This window comes from Bison bison, unplaced genomic scaffold (genome assembly GCF_000754665.1).
Source record: "Bison bison bison isolate TAMUID 2011002044 unplaced genomic scaffold, Bison_UMD1.0 scf7180017864072, whole genome shotgun sequence".
Taxonomy (NCBI): domain Eukaryota; kingdom Metazoa; phylum Chordata; class Mammalia; order Artiodactyla; family Bovidae; genus Bison; species Bison bison.
In genome coordinates this window covers 7302102-7315429 of record NW_011494644.1, presented here as the reverse complement: position 1 = coordinate 7315429, position 13328 = coordinate 7302102, and the positions used below count along the sequence as shown (strand labels likewise).

Sequence of the window (13328 nt, the reverse complement as noted above, 5' to 3'; positions counted from 1 at the left end):
TGATCTTGTCACACGCCTGGCTGTTGCTTCACCGCCCTTAAGGGCTCGCTCTCCTCAAATGCCACCTCAAGGACATGGGTTTTATTCCAGCTGCCTAGGCCGTCAGTGGTCATGGTAGCACTTTTCAGTGGAGAAAGGGAATGCTGAGTCAAAGCCTCAGGGCGGGACCCAGTGGACGAGGCTGGGAGTTATCCTTGACCGCCTGTACACACCGCAGACATTCCCGAGGAGCAATTTCTAAAGTGTGGGTATTCCAAGAAATAAAAAAGCAAAAACATTTTTTCAAAAAGGGACTTCCCTGGCTGTCCAGTGGTTATGAGGCTGCTTCCACTGAAGGGGAGCGTGTGTTCAATTCCGGCTACGAAGATCCTGCCTGCTGTGTGGCACAGCCAAAAAATTAAAAAAAAATAAACAGGACTTTCCCTGGTGGTCCACTGGATAAGAATCTGCCTGCCAATGCTGGAGGCCGGGGTTAGATCCCTGGTCTGGGAGATTCCACATGCTGCAGGCAACTAAGCCTATGCATTGACCGCATGCTCTAGAGCCCACAACCCTAAGCAAAAGAAGGTGCCGCAATGATAAGTCCCCCTCGGTGCAGCTAGAGAAAGCCCCTGCACGGCCACAAAGACCCAGTGCAGTCAAAAATAAATAACATAAAATTTAAAAAAAGAAATAGGGACTTCCCTGGTGGTCAAGTGGCTAATACTCCGAGCTCCCAAAGGAGGGGGCCCCAGTTCAAACCCTGGTTGGAGAACTAGATCCCACATGTCTCAGCTAAAAGTTCGTATGTGGCTGCAACTAAGACCCAGTGCAGCCAAATAAAAATATAAACATTTATAAAGTGTGGGTCCTCTGTGATGCTGTGCCCTTAACTCCTCTGCAAAGACTTCACACCTCCCCCTGAGCTTTGATAGGTTGTCTCCACCCAGAACTGAATCTATTTTTTGGTTTGTTTTTTGGATAGCTTACTTAAGACCAGTGGCACTGATTTTTCAGAGTCATGACATCACCATCTTTTGTCAAAAAACTGACATAAGGAGTTGATTTTTAAAACTATGAAGTCTGAAAATTCAGGTGGTTCTGTGATATGGTGAAACTGAGCAGGAAGACCTAGTGGGGCTCCTGGGCACAAAAGCCTTTCTGTATCTCCTATTTCTTGTTTGTAGGAAATAGGCTTCATTCAGCCTCTACAATGTTCCCTGGGTTCCAAACGGTTGTTAATCAGGGAAGGCGGAGGATGCAGAGATAATGGAGGAGTAGTCAAGAGACAATACTGCAGCCTTAGGGACAGGGTCCTGGTTTCCTCTCAGAGGATACACAGATGACTTTTGAGCTGTTTGGCAGCTCAGGTGGGAAAAGTTAACAGTATGCTGCCCCCAAACAGGTAGACAGACCCTAGACTGGTTGGAATCAGAAAGTTGATGGTGCTGACTCCCAACTGTCTCATCACCAACCTCAGAAGAATGTTCATGAGCTGATCACACCCTCTTTGAACCTTCTATAGTAAACTCCTCACTACCCGCTCCGGGTTGGGACACACAATCTTGAGGGTGATCAGCCCTCTGGGTTTCCCTTTGCCTGGCAAAGCAATTAAGTTGTCCTTTTCAACTGCACCCAAAACAGATTCAGTTTGGTACAGGAGAGAGTCCGGATTTTGGCTGCCAGTCCAGGCAAGCTGACCCCAGCGGATTACTGTCTTTGAGGAGAAGGCAGTGTTGGGCAGGCCCTCAGGGAGCAGCTCAGGATGTCTAGAGCCCAGGACACATCCAAGGGAGGAGCTGTGTAGCTCCTGGGAGCTATATTTGGAAACACATGGCTGGATGTGTTAAAAGCTTTAGATCAACTCTAAGAGGCTGTTAGTGACTCAAGGTCACTGAGCCAGGGGAATGTCAAGGTCAGACTAATCATCTAGCCTAAGGCGTGGGCAGTTGAAAGAGATTAAGGAAGGTTTAGGAGGAACACAGTTGTTTAGGGACTAGAACTGTTAAAGACCAGGCAAACACCAAACCACTTCTTAATTTTTTAAATCAAACACTTTATTTCCACATAACAAGCGCAAAAAACTCCCAAACACTTTAACAATACAATTAACGCAGTTATGAAGTCAATTATATACTACTCAAAGCCCCAAAAGGTCAATCAGCTTAACGTTCCAAACATTTCCAGACGTGGTTTTTCAAAGCTACCTTTGGTTTTTGGAAAAACCAGTATGGAAGTCAATATACATTGAATGCATTGAACAACATTTGCTTATATTAAGGTGTCCAACAACATTAGCTTACACCTGGCAAGTTGGAGCATGATCTGAAGTCATACGCTGAAATACATACACAGGTTCTGCCCCCGCAGCTCCTGCGGTGAGGAGCGAGGGCCGTGAAGGGGGGAGAAAAAGGCCAGTCCAGGCTGTGGCATTTCTCATTTTGTAACAGAGGTATGAGAGTTAACACTAAGAACACTGTCAAGTCATTAAGCTTCATGTTCCAAATGGTCTCTTGCTGAGGCTTGAGATGGGCACAAATGGTGGGGAAGATGAAGTCACAGGAGAGTTTTGAGCAACAAGATCCCAAAGATGCTGAGAGAGGGCAGGAAGGAGCAAGCGACAGTTTCCCATTGTTCTCACATTATTTCAGGGTGAAATTGTGAATGAGTTCGGATAAAACGTTCAAATATTCGCTTAGATTTTTTTTTTACTAGGTTGCTCTATGAGAACCCTCATACATAGCAACTTTGAAACTTTCGTTATAAAAAAGAGCGTACAAATAAATTCACAAAAAAGAGACAGTTAATGTTGAGCAGCCAAAAAGTCATGGTTTATTATATCTGAAGAAAGTTCATAATTCAAACACAACCAAACTGTACATTTTACAATCACATTCTATTTGTAAACAGTTAAAAGCCACTGACTTCTTTTGCATCTTAGGACACAAACAGTTAGAATCAAGGCAATGAAATGATGGCAAATTCTGTACTGTTAAAATTTTTACCCTTGTTTAGTCTCTCTTCTTTGACTAAGCAAGCATTATAATACCATTTGTGGGCAAAAAAAGGGGGGGTGGGGAGAAAGAAATTTTAAAAATGGTGTATAACTCGTTAGTTTGCAACAACATTTAAAATTTTCTTTATACAACGAACAATTCTGTAAGCCCAATATCTTGGTTACAGTATGCATAGTTACTGATTTCGGCTTTAAGGTACAACAGTTAAACATTAACACAGTCACGAGAGAGCAGAAACAGAGAGAGCCACTTGATGGGATTACAAAAAATTATTACCTATTGATTATTAGCAAACCATCATCACTCACTAATAAAAAGATAGCATCTGAAAGCAGAATCTCAAACTCCAGCTTTAAGCATTTTTTTTTTCTTTTTTTTTTTTTGGCAGAGAAAATTCTTAAACAGAGCAATATGTAGTATCAGTGCTAAAAGTTGGGGTTTTTCTCTTTTCCTATAAGAAACTACAAGGAGTTTTTTTTTTTTTTTAATTTTTTTGTTTTTTTAAACTGGGGAACTGGTTTTCCTGAGAACCATGCTCTTTGATTTAGGACAGGAATAGAAAAACAAAAGAACATGGCCAAATGCTGCTCCTTTTTCCCAGAGATAGAAAGCATCTTTTAAATCATCCTCCATTTTTTTTTTTTTGTCTTTTAATTTTTTTTTAAATGATGGAAGAGTAAACATTTTTTTTTTCTCAAAAAACAAACAAAAAAATCTGTAAACAAGAAGGCTCAACGTGGGAACCTTCAAAACAAAATGGAAAGCCTATTCAAAGTGCAGGGCCCGTCCTGGGTGGCAGGTGGGCTGCAAGTCACAGCTGTGGCCACAGTTTTTCAAACTGCAGAGTGAAATTCTTTAGTTTTATAACATGAGAAAACTGGTGCAATACTTTCATTTATAGTCCTAAGTCAGTATCATAACTTGATCTTTTAAACTCCACGATACCACAATAAGGTAGGCAAACATCAAGGCATAGTAGAGAGCGCACACCTTAAGAACATCCTTGAGTAAACGTTTACACTGGAACAGCTGCCCTCCCCGTGCTGCCGAGTAGACGGGGAGAACACCCTTCAGTGCAAAGTTAAAAGCTCATACATTATCAGCCCAAAAAACGTGTTTGCAAAAAGAAGAGAAAAAGAATGAATGGGGGGAGGGGGAGGAAGGGGGGAAGAACTCAAAGGCTAAACATGATGAATATACACAAGTGAGCTCATTCTATACGGTGTAGCTTGTATGGCGCTATTTGGGAGTGTAAATAGATAGATACCTTTTCACATTATAATATTGGCCTGCATGATTCAAGTATTCAAACTGATATGTTTCAGGGAAAACAAAGTGGAGAATGTGCAGAGAATAGCTGTTCCCACAGGTGGCCCCTGGCTGCAGGCGGCGAGCCCAACTTAGTGCTCCTTTCTCTTGCGGCTTGAGGTCGAAGTTCGTGAGTCTAGTCTACACTGTTACATGGACTCTCCACCCCCACCCAGGTGGTCAACAGAAAGAAAAGCGTTAATGGGGGATGGGCTGCTAATTCCCCGGGGGTCGCTGCTGCTGGGAGGACCCCACAGGCTTGTGGAATAATGTGGGGTCCCCCAGAGGGAAGTGCCATGAAGGTCTCCACAGTTAGTTCCCGACAGCCCAGCACCATTCCAGTGATTGAGATCGGTCCGGCTGGAGAATGAGTGGGAACAGTCGAGGGAGCCCAGCCGGCTCTGGCTGGACCCAAGAGACTGCCAGCTGGGAGAAGGGGTCAGAGACTGACTTTGTGCAAAGAAACGACTGATCTCCTCTTCACTGGCAAACTCAGCAAGAATAGTAGTGTTCCCCAGTACACACCTGGAGGAGAGACACAAGCAGGCCTGGTGAAGATGGGGGCCAGCTGAGGGGTCTGAGCCAAAGTCAGGGGGGCATTCTGTCGCCGTGGAGGGGGAAAAGGAGAGGGCAGGGCATAGCAAGGGTCCCTCCTGCCAGCCCGCGTGCGCCCTGGAGGCCACACGTGGTGGGGCACAGTGCCCAGGGCTCTCCAGACCCAGACGTGCCACCCAGCTCTGCTGAGGCATCAAGATCACGTCCTGCCTCCTAACTGGCAATTTAAGGGACTTTCTAGGGCCACTTTGATCTGGGGTGATGTGCTCCCTTCTGAACGCTGCCCTTGGAGCCAAAACACAGGAGGCTGCAGCTGTTCTGAGATGCTCACTGCGGGGCCGCACATGCCGGCCCAGGGGTGGTGCACAGGGTCACCAGAGGTGCTTCCAGCCACCCGAGGGGGCCCTAACAGGAGGATTCCAAACATGCGACCCCAGGGGCATTTTCCAGGCGCCTGCGCAGAATGGGGAACTTACATGTGCAGAGACTTTTGTGCCTTCACTACCTCTTCTTTTGAACTGTAACGGACCAAAGCGTTTCCATGTGGGAGGTTCAGGTGGAATGTTATCAGTGGGCCATGCTGCATGCACAGAGTACGCAGAGTTGAGCCATCAATCTAGGAAACAGAGCCGGGGAGCTGCGAGTTAGACGCACCACCGCGAGGACCGTCCGGGAGGTGGTCCCAGGCTGGGACTCTGGTTCTCTCTCTTGCCCGAGGTCCTTCACTCCTGGTGCCACTCTGCACTGGGACTCACTGCTGCCATGGGGCACAGCGCCTCCCTCCCCACCTCCACTGGTCCCAGAGCCATACCTCTGTGGCCTCTAGACTCCTGGATATTCCCCAGATCCCCAATTCCTTAGTTAGCCATTGCCCCTGCTGTGGCTTCAGGTCTTCTCTCTTCCCTGCCCTGAGGACAGGATTCATCAAGGCACTGCTCCCTGGGGAGGAGGGGGGTGGGCTCTTAACACCCAGCCTCCAGAGGAGGGGGTCATCCAGGGACTAAGAAAATGTTCTCATCTAAACGGGCAGACACGGTTTCTCAAAATGTGGCACAAGGACCACCTGCATTAAACTAATCTGAACGCCCTTACAGAAATGCAGACCCTGGCCCTAGCCCAGGTCTGCTACATGAGGGTCTGCGGGGTGAGGTTTAGGACTCTGGTTTTGATCGGCTCCTGTGCATTTCACAGCATAAGAACCGCAGGATCAGACCAGCAGCCTGCCTGAGGAATCCGCAGACCATTCTCTGCCAGCCCTGACATCTGTTTAGTCCACTGAGCGGGCCTGCGCAGTGCTCCTCTCAGACTTACACCAGCACGGAAGCCTTTGCTTCCATGGGACCTGGAACCAGGAACCATCAACCAGGATACCTGACGTTCTTACCTGAGGTGTAAGGTTTTTTAGAACAAGCCAATTTGTTATTCTCCCTGAGCTGCTCTCACCCCAGCTGGAACCTAAACAAGGAAGAAAAAGGACAAGTCAGCCTTCTAAGACTGTGGCCTGAATGACTGTTCAGGACAACACAGCCCAGTTACACTGGAGGGATTCAGAAGGATCACCTGAGCTCAAGTCCTTCCTTCTTACCTGGGTTTCTACCTGGGGTATTTTCTCCACAGGCCAGGATGCCACCTCACTCCAGCTCTGACCAGCAGCTAATTCCTGGGGCACATGGCTTGGGCTCTGGGGGTGAGGGGCTCAGAGAGCTGCCAGCTCATCACGGTGGGCGAGGGAACCACAGGCCAGATGTCTTTGGGCTCTTCCCATTTATAAAGCTAAACCTATTCCCTATTTGGGAAATAGCCTAGCTTCACATCATCTCAGCTACTGGATGACTTTGCATGCAGGTCCCACAGGGTACAAAGTTAGAGGGGATTTAAGAGTCTGCCAATCGTCCAGACATTCCTTGTTTAGCCTGGGCTACCACAGGGGCTCTGCACCTGGCTTTCCTGTCCGGCCCCAAGGCATCGTCTCCCTCTCCCAGCAGCTTCAAGACATGATCCAGTCACTCCTGTCTAAAGCTGTTCAAGAGAGCCTCATAAACCCTTTAGAAGATGGCTGCATGCCACAGCTCAAGGCACTCAGCACTCCCTGAACACCGCCCCCCAACCCTTGCCAAGCTCCGACTTCAACAGGAAACCCTGTGTTTTCCCAGGTCTCCACGCCCTGGCCTACACGGCCCCCTCTGCTGACGTGGCTGACTCACACAGGCTTCCTGATCCCACCCGACGCCATCAACCCTCCTGAGGGTCAGGGGTCCTCAGCCACATTTATGATGTCCTTCATCATGTACCTCCAGGCAGTGAGCTGGCACCCAGAAGATGCCTGTGACCTAAAAGAATCGCTCACACATTACACCAAGCTAATTTGGATTTAGTAACTTGGAACAGACTCAAGTGTTCTTTTCACATAATTAAAACCTTTCCTCTAAGGAAATATTTTAAGTTTTTTTTCAACCAATCACTGGTCTAAAGATTGGAAATTATTATTAATGAGGTTTCACTACAATTTTCAGCCTGGAGATGAGAAAACTTCGTGCACTTGGGGACAGGGGAGCAGATGAGCCACAAGCTGTGTTTGTGGCTGTGTGTGCAGTGTATGCTGGGGGAGGCGGCGGGGACGTGACCCAGTACAAGTCCCGTGTTTGTCGTTTACAGAAGGAGCGGGGGTGGGAACCATTTGTCCCAGGGTTCCTAGGACAGTCCGGTTTAGGCCTGCATGTTTAATTAACAGCACCTCCTTTCACTCTGAAACGTCCCTGTTTAATCAATAAAGTTTCTGATGATCCTAAATACAGGCCAAGCTTTCACCCCAAAACAGGCCCCTTAAAGGCCCAGATGGGCTGTCCCCGCTGACCCCAGGTTTATCAGACAATACTTCTCTGTGTGACATGGTGTCACCACAAGTCCGCCACGTGCAGGAAGTTACTACACCGAATGAGATGAGCTCTTGAGCAGCTTCTGAAAGGAGGGGTCCCCATTCTATTAACTTCATTGCTGACTGGTGTGTGTTTCTGGGGAAACCTAAATAACGTGGGCCAAATTTAAAGTAAAATTTAACACTCTCCAAAGCACGGCAGAAGACAGTAAGGAACCAGGAATCTTGCGCTGCGTTACCTTCTAACCCTACTTCACAGAGGACAGTGCAGCAGTCTCCTTCTCAGGCCTCTAGTCTGGTGGTTCTGCTGCTGTTCAGTGAATGAACCACAAGAAACCACCTTCTTGCACGTCGTCTTACCTGGGGTATACCTGGCGTCAGAATTTCCCCATCCTCCACCTACTCGAAGGGGAGAATTATCCCACGAAGACAAGGGTGGCTTCTGACCAGTCAGTCCCGGAGGTGGGCGGGACGGAGCAGTGATGTTTTTAGGTGGCAGAGGGACCTTCCACAGCTCATGAGCCAGAGAGGTGTTTGTAACTGAACCAGGGGACCATGTCAATTTGGAATCACTATTTCTGGCTACTCGAAGGAGAAAAACAAAGAGGGGGAGAAGGGAGAGAAATGCTTTCAGAAAAGAGAAAATTTAAGTAATGACAGTACCCATTCCCCCAATAAAAGCAGATCAGACAAAAATGAACTTTAAAAAGGAACCTGCTCCCTTGCCTCAAAACAGACTGTCTGTCTCATTCGTAGTTTTAAGACCCGTGAGACGCTTAGTCCAGCTAACACAACAACACACTAAACACTGCTTTGAACTGCTTCAAAGAGCAAGTGGGAACTCCACACCTTACCAGTCATGAGTCCCTCAGGACCGATACTCAGACCACTGGATTTCAGCATTTCATTATTCACTCATGAGAAAAGTAGACGCGACTCAGGGAGTCCTCACAGCAGACATTCACAGGGGGACACTCGGTACCGAGTGCTGGTCTGCTGGGCTTGTGGCGTACTTCTCCTTCTGATCCTCACACACTCTCTACTGAGGTTCAGAGAGGGTAAGCAATTTGCCTATGGGTCCAGTGCACAGCCAGAAACACAGGGAACTAAGTAAAACGAATGCTAAAAAAGGCGGAGGAGCAGAAGCCAACAGAAAAACTTTCTAACTTCTGTCACCGTCAACTATTTTTCCTACCTGATCATAAGGAGCTTGTCTTTAAGCCAGCAGATCTCAAAGTGTGATGGAAGACTGCTCACAACCCAGTTTATTACTGGCTTATGACAGTATGAGAAATTTAGAGCGAGCGTTTGTAAACTTTGAGAGCAACCTGACACTACCCCCAAGGCTGTACTCATTTTTCTAGCACTTTCAAGCTTGGGTTTACTGTATTTTACAAAAGTCATCAGTCTGCAAAGGACTGGGCATTAAAAAAAAGGTCCTTCACTACAGATACTCGAGAACTACTGCTTTGAACTAAATTACATTTAATCTCAGATGAGAGTGGCTATTCAGTGAAACCTGATTATTTTAATAAATGACGACTAGATACGACAAATTTTAAAAGGGGGCAAATAGTGTTAAAAATATCATCCCAAGCTCAGAAATATACTTCCCCAGCTCCCTGAAAACACGACTCTGGATTAAAATAAGAGGGCAACACAACAGCCCCGGCCCAGGCTCGGATGGGGCGCGCGGGGACGAGGCCCACCTGCAGTGCTCTGTGCTGTGCTGCTGAGGGGAGCGCTGTAGTTGGAGGCACGAATGGATGACCAGGCACTAGTTGAAGGCAGCGTGGTGTTCAAGGATGAGGATGACCCTGCACAAGGAAGAGCCCAGCGAACCATTCACTAGAGCGGGAGACCAGGCGTTTTGAGACGCACAAGCATTCAGAGAATCTGCAACTTAAGTGTATGTCACAGAACGGACACAGGCATGTTCAGGCCTCGGGCACGGTGCCCAAGATGGCAGTTTCCTTCTTGCCTCCACCTTGGCTCAGAAGAGGTCCCTCTCCCACCCGTCTCCTCGTACATGTCTGTGAGACTATACCCCAATAGTGCGATTGGCAAGAGGCAACACCGCCTTGCTTCTCAGTACCAGGCTCCATCTGAGGCCTGGCCTGTCTCTGAGCTCATGCCTGCTTGCTGGGCAGCTCCCCAAGGCGCCCTGGCACCGGCACCACCAGTGGGCCAGGCCTTTGTTCCTCCCCACTGCGCCCCAGAACCTAGCCTCTCTTCCTATTACTGCAAATCCCCTTAATGGCTACTCTAGTTTAGCTCCAGACCCGACCATTCTGTGAATCTCTGCAATAGTTCCTGCTGCTGGATCCTTTAACTGCAGGCCATGAGCGCTCACTGCCCACGTTCTCCTGTGAAAGCAGTGGTTCCAGGTGGTTCCACACACAACTGTCAGCTAATTCAGCTATTTCAGAATGACAAGGATTCTTATCTCACCACTGTGACATGGCAAACATCTGTCAACAAACTATGTATTTAATAGAAAGTGTTGACTGTTAGACATTTTCTTTATTACAAAACTGTGTAAAGGGACAGCGCTGAGGATGTATGTTACAAGATCTGTCCTCCTTCACTCTGCTCACCTTTCCTCTATTGTGTGTGTGCACGTGGCATTCCTGTACATGGTGAGAAATAACCCCGTGATAAGGGAGGAGGAGGATTTTATGTGATAATCCACTGCAAAGCGCATCGGGATGCATGGACCCTTAAATTGCTCTTATTTTCACTCTGAGAGACCAAGAAAGCCAAATGCTTCTCCAGAGGAAAGTTCTTTAATATCCAGAGTGTGAAAACAAATAATAATACAACATCTTTCATAGGAAAGAGCCATTTCTTAATAACTACAATATGGCAACTTGTTATAAAAGTTATATACTAATATAGTTATTAGAAAGCAAATGTCTGTTGGTTCTTTAAGTTAATATACGTGTTCACCCTATCAAGTGATTAACAAATCCCCATCAATTAAAAAGTGGTTAAGAGTTACCTACAGTAATCAAGAGTTCTGTTAGCACTGTCAGAAGCCCCTTGGATGTCAGGGGTTGTGTCATGCTGGAGTGACTCTTGCCGCTCAGAGTTTCATGTCTACCTTGAGCCCTGCACCATTCAGAAACCCTAGGTTGTACCCGTCTACATACCACTGTTCCTGTCCCTGAGGTGGTCAACTTCCCGCACAGTATTAATTGAAAGATTGTTTATGACACTGCCAGGAGTGACGTAAGGGTCAGTTTCAGGGTCAATGTTTGGATAACCTTTCCATGGTTCACCAGGGCGAAATTCTGGAAATAAAAACTTCAAATTAGTTCAGGCTTAATCATCTAAAAATCCACTATTAACTATCCCGAAGTTTTATTCCTAAAGTTTATGCAATTCTCAAATATTTCCCAATATTCTCAAATTATTTTCCAACACCCTAACAGCCTGATTTAATATCACAACTAATATAAGCTGTTATTAATGAGTAACTTGCAAATTTTTGCCTGAAGTAATTTCTCTGGGTTTATATATTTTTAAAGGTGTATTTTAAAGTGCTTTATTACAATCACAAAGCTACAGCAACTTGGATTGGACAAAGCAGGCTGTAAGTGCATTTCTGGTGATTCCTCAATAGATGGAAATGCTGTCATGTCAGTCCCCAGACATCTGGAGAAGAACAATGAACACAGGTTTCTATCATGCTTTGTGTCGGACTAATCAACCCCACCTTCACAGCATACAAGCACCGTTAACAGGCCAGGTCACTCAGCAGCCCAAACCCGACGCTCAACTTCTCATTCGCCATTTCTGTGCTCTCCCCCACCCTCTGTGCAAGTCAGTCCAATCAAACAGAACTGGGGCCAAATCATTTGTATGTCCAGAGGTACTGAAATCCTAATGGAAACAAACTCTCACAAAAGAAGATGCCAGCATTTACCTGGTGGCCAATTAACACTGCTAGAGCCGTTAGGCGATTTGGCACGTGGCCAGCCATCTCCTATTGAACCTGGAGGACTGGCTGGTGAAGTACTGCTGTTCATAAAGTCATAGGGAACAAATGGAGACTCTTCCAGCCTGAAACCACTTGAAATAGCACCTAAAAAAGAGAAAATGGAAGGGAAGTGTGAGCAAAATATACCATCACATTTATTTCTAGTAGTTTGTCAAATACAGTAAGAAAACCTTTTATTAGATCTGTGGGTTCCAAACTGTGTTCTGTAGATTAGGTGAAGATGTCAGGAGGAAAAAAAGCCCTGCGCTTTCTTCAGACCTCAGTCACCTCTCTCCGATGGGGTCCTGGCCCTCAGTGACAGTATATTCATTGACAGAAAAGCTGGAGGACAGAGGGTAGAAGGAGAGAATGCATGGTGAGGAGGGCCAAGGCCGGCATGGGAAGAGTTTGAGGGAAAAAATTCCAGCCAGTGGGTGAGGCCTGCACAAAGACTAGAGGATAAACACTGTTTGTCACTTCTCAGGGACTGAAAGATCGTTTGGTCTGGGAAATAGTAAATGGGAGAGTGAACAACATGAAGGAGTTGGGCCCTGATCTTGAAGAGCCCAAGAACATTTTGTCTTAAATGCTTGCAATTCAAAGATCCTGAAGTGGGGTGTTGCATGCTCCAGCTGCCCCGGCCCCACCACTGCAGACTGACTGATGCCGTCTGCTCCCTCCAGCCTTCAGAATTGGCAACGCCCTCAAACAGGGCTTTCTAGGCCTTGGCAATGAGGTCACTGTATCGAAGGGTTTTAGGAAGGGAAGTCATACTAATACAGTTCCATTTATTTTGAAGTCACATTTGTTGTAGTGTGGAAAAGAGAAGGCAGGCTAGGACAGAAGCAGGGAGAGCATTAGGAGACACAACAGATGCATAAACTAGAAAGCAGACTGGGCACTATTCAGAGATGGACTGGATGGGGAGACTGGAGGAAGGAAGGAATCGAGAGTATCTCTGACGCTCAAATATCCACCAACTGATGAGTACATAAACAAAATGTGGTACATGTGATCCAATTCAACTATAAAAAGGGATGAAGTACAGCATGCAGCAACATGATGAACCTTGAAAACATTACGCTAAGCCACAAACGCCAGCCACAAGAGACCAGATACTACGCGCTTCCACTTCCACGAAAGGTCCAACACAGACAAATCTATAGAAAACAAAAATACTAGTTTTCACTTACGCCTAACGCAGGTGGGAGGAATGACACCAAAGGGGCTTCTCTGGGGAAATGCACAACAACGGGTTGTGTGATGGGTACACAACTCTGAGAACGTACTAAAAGCCACGGAAGTGTACACTGTAAAAGGAGACTTGTCCGTGTAAATTATCTCAATCAACTTTTTAAAAAAGAGAATGCCTCTTAAATTTCTAGATTCAATTTCTGGAACGGGGAGGAGCAAGGGTGAAGAAAGCGAAACCTAACAGATCCCTCTGGGGTTCTCTTGCGTACAAAAGCTTTTCCATGTCCCCCATTTCTTGTTGTAGAAAAAAGATCTTGGCCTCCTAGACCTTCCCTGAGTTCCAAATGGCTGATTCAATTAGGGGAGGGAGGGAACGCAGAAACCAAGGAAAGGCAGTCTCGAAACAACAGCACAGCTC

At 46.7% G+C, this 13328-nt stretch overlaps 1 protein-coding gene across 4 annotated transcripts in view; it reads right to left on the bottom strand.

The window, feature by feature from the left end:
- Nucleotides 1-2014: 2014 nt before the first annotated feature.
- Nucleotides 2015-13328, bottom strand: part of TNRC6A (trinucleotide repeat containing 6A) — a 73354-nt gene continuing 62040 nt past the window's right edge. For 3 of the 4 annotated variants that reach the window (XM_010837217.1, XM_010837215.1, XM_010837216.1), the window contains 7 exons: nt 11663-11821; nt 10887-11027; nt 9444-9551; nt 8095-8316; nt 6244-6314; nt 5336-5475; nt 2015-4829 (listed from right to left, as the gene is read on the bottom strand). In XM_010837217.1, the coding sequence (XP_010835519.1) occupies nt 4454-4829; nt 5336-5475; nt 6244-6314; nt 8095-8316; nt 9444-9551; nt 10887-11027; nt 11663-11821 (1217 nt within the window). In that variant the 3' untranslated portion in view covers nt 2015-4453. Of the gene's footprint in view, nt 4830-5335; nt 5476-5670; nt 5799-6243; nt 6315-8094; nt 8317-9443; nt 9552-10886; nt 11028-11662; nt 11822-13328 lie in introns of all 4 variants that reach the window. The other variant, XR_825051.1, reaches the window with a different exon arrangement.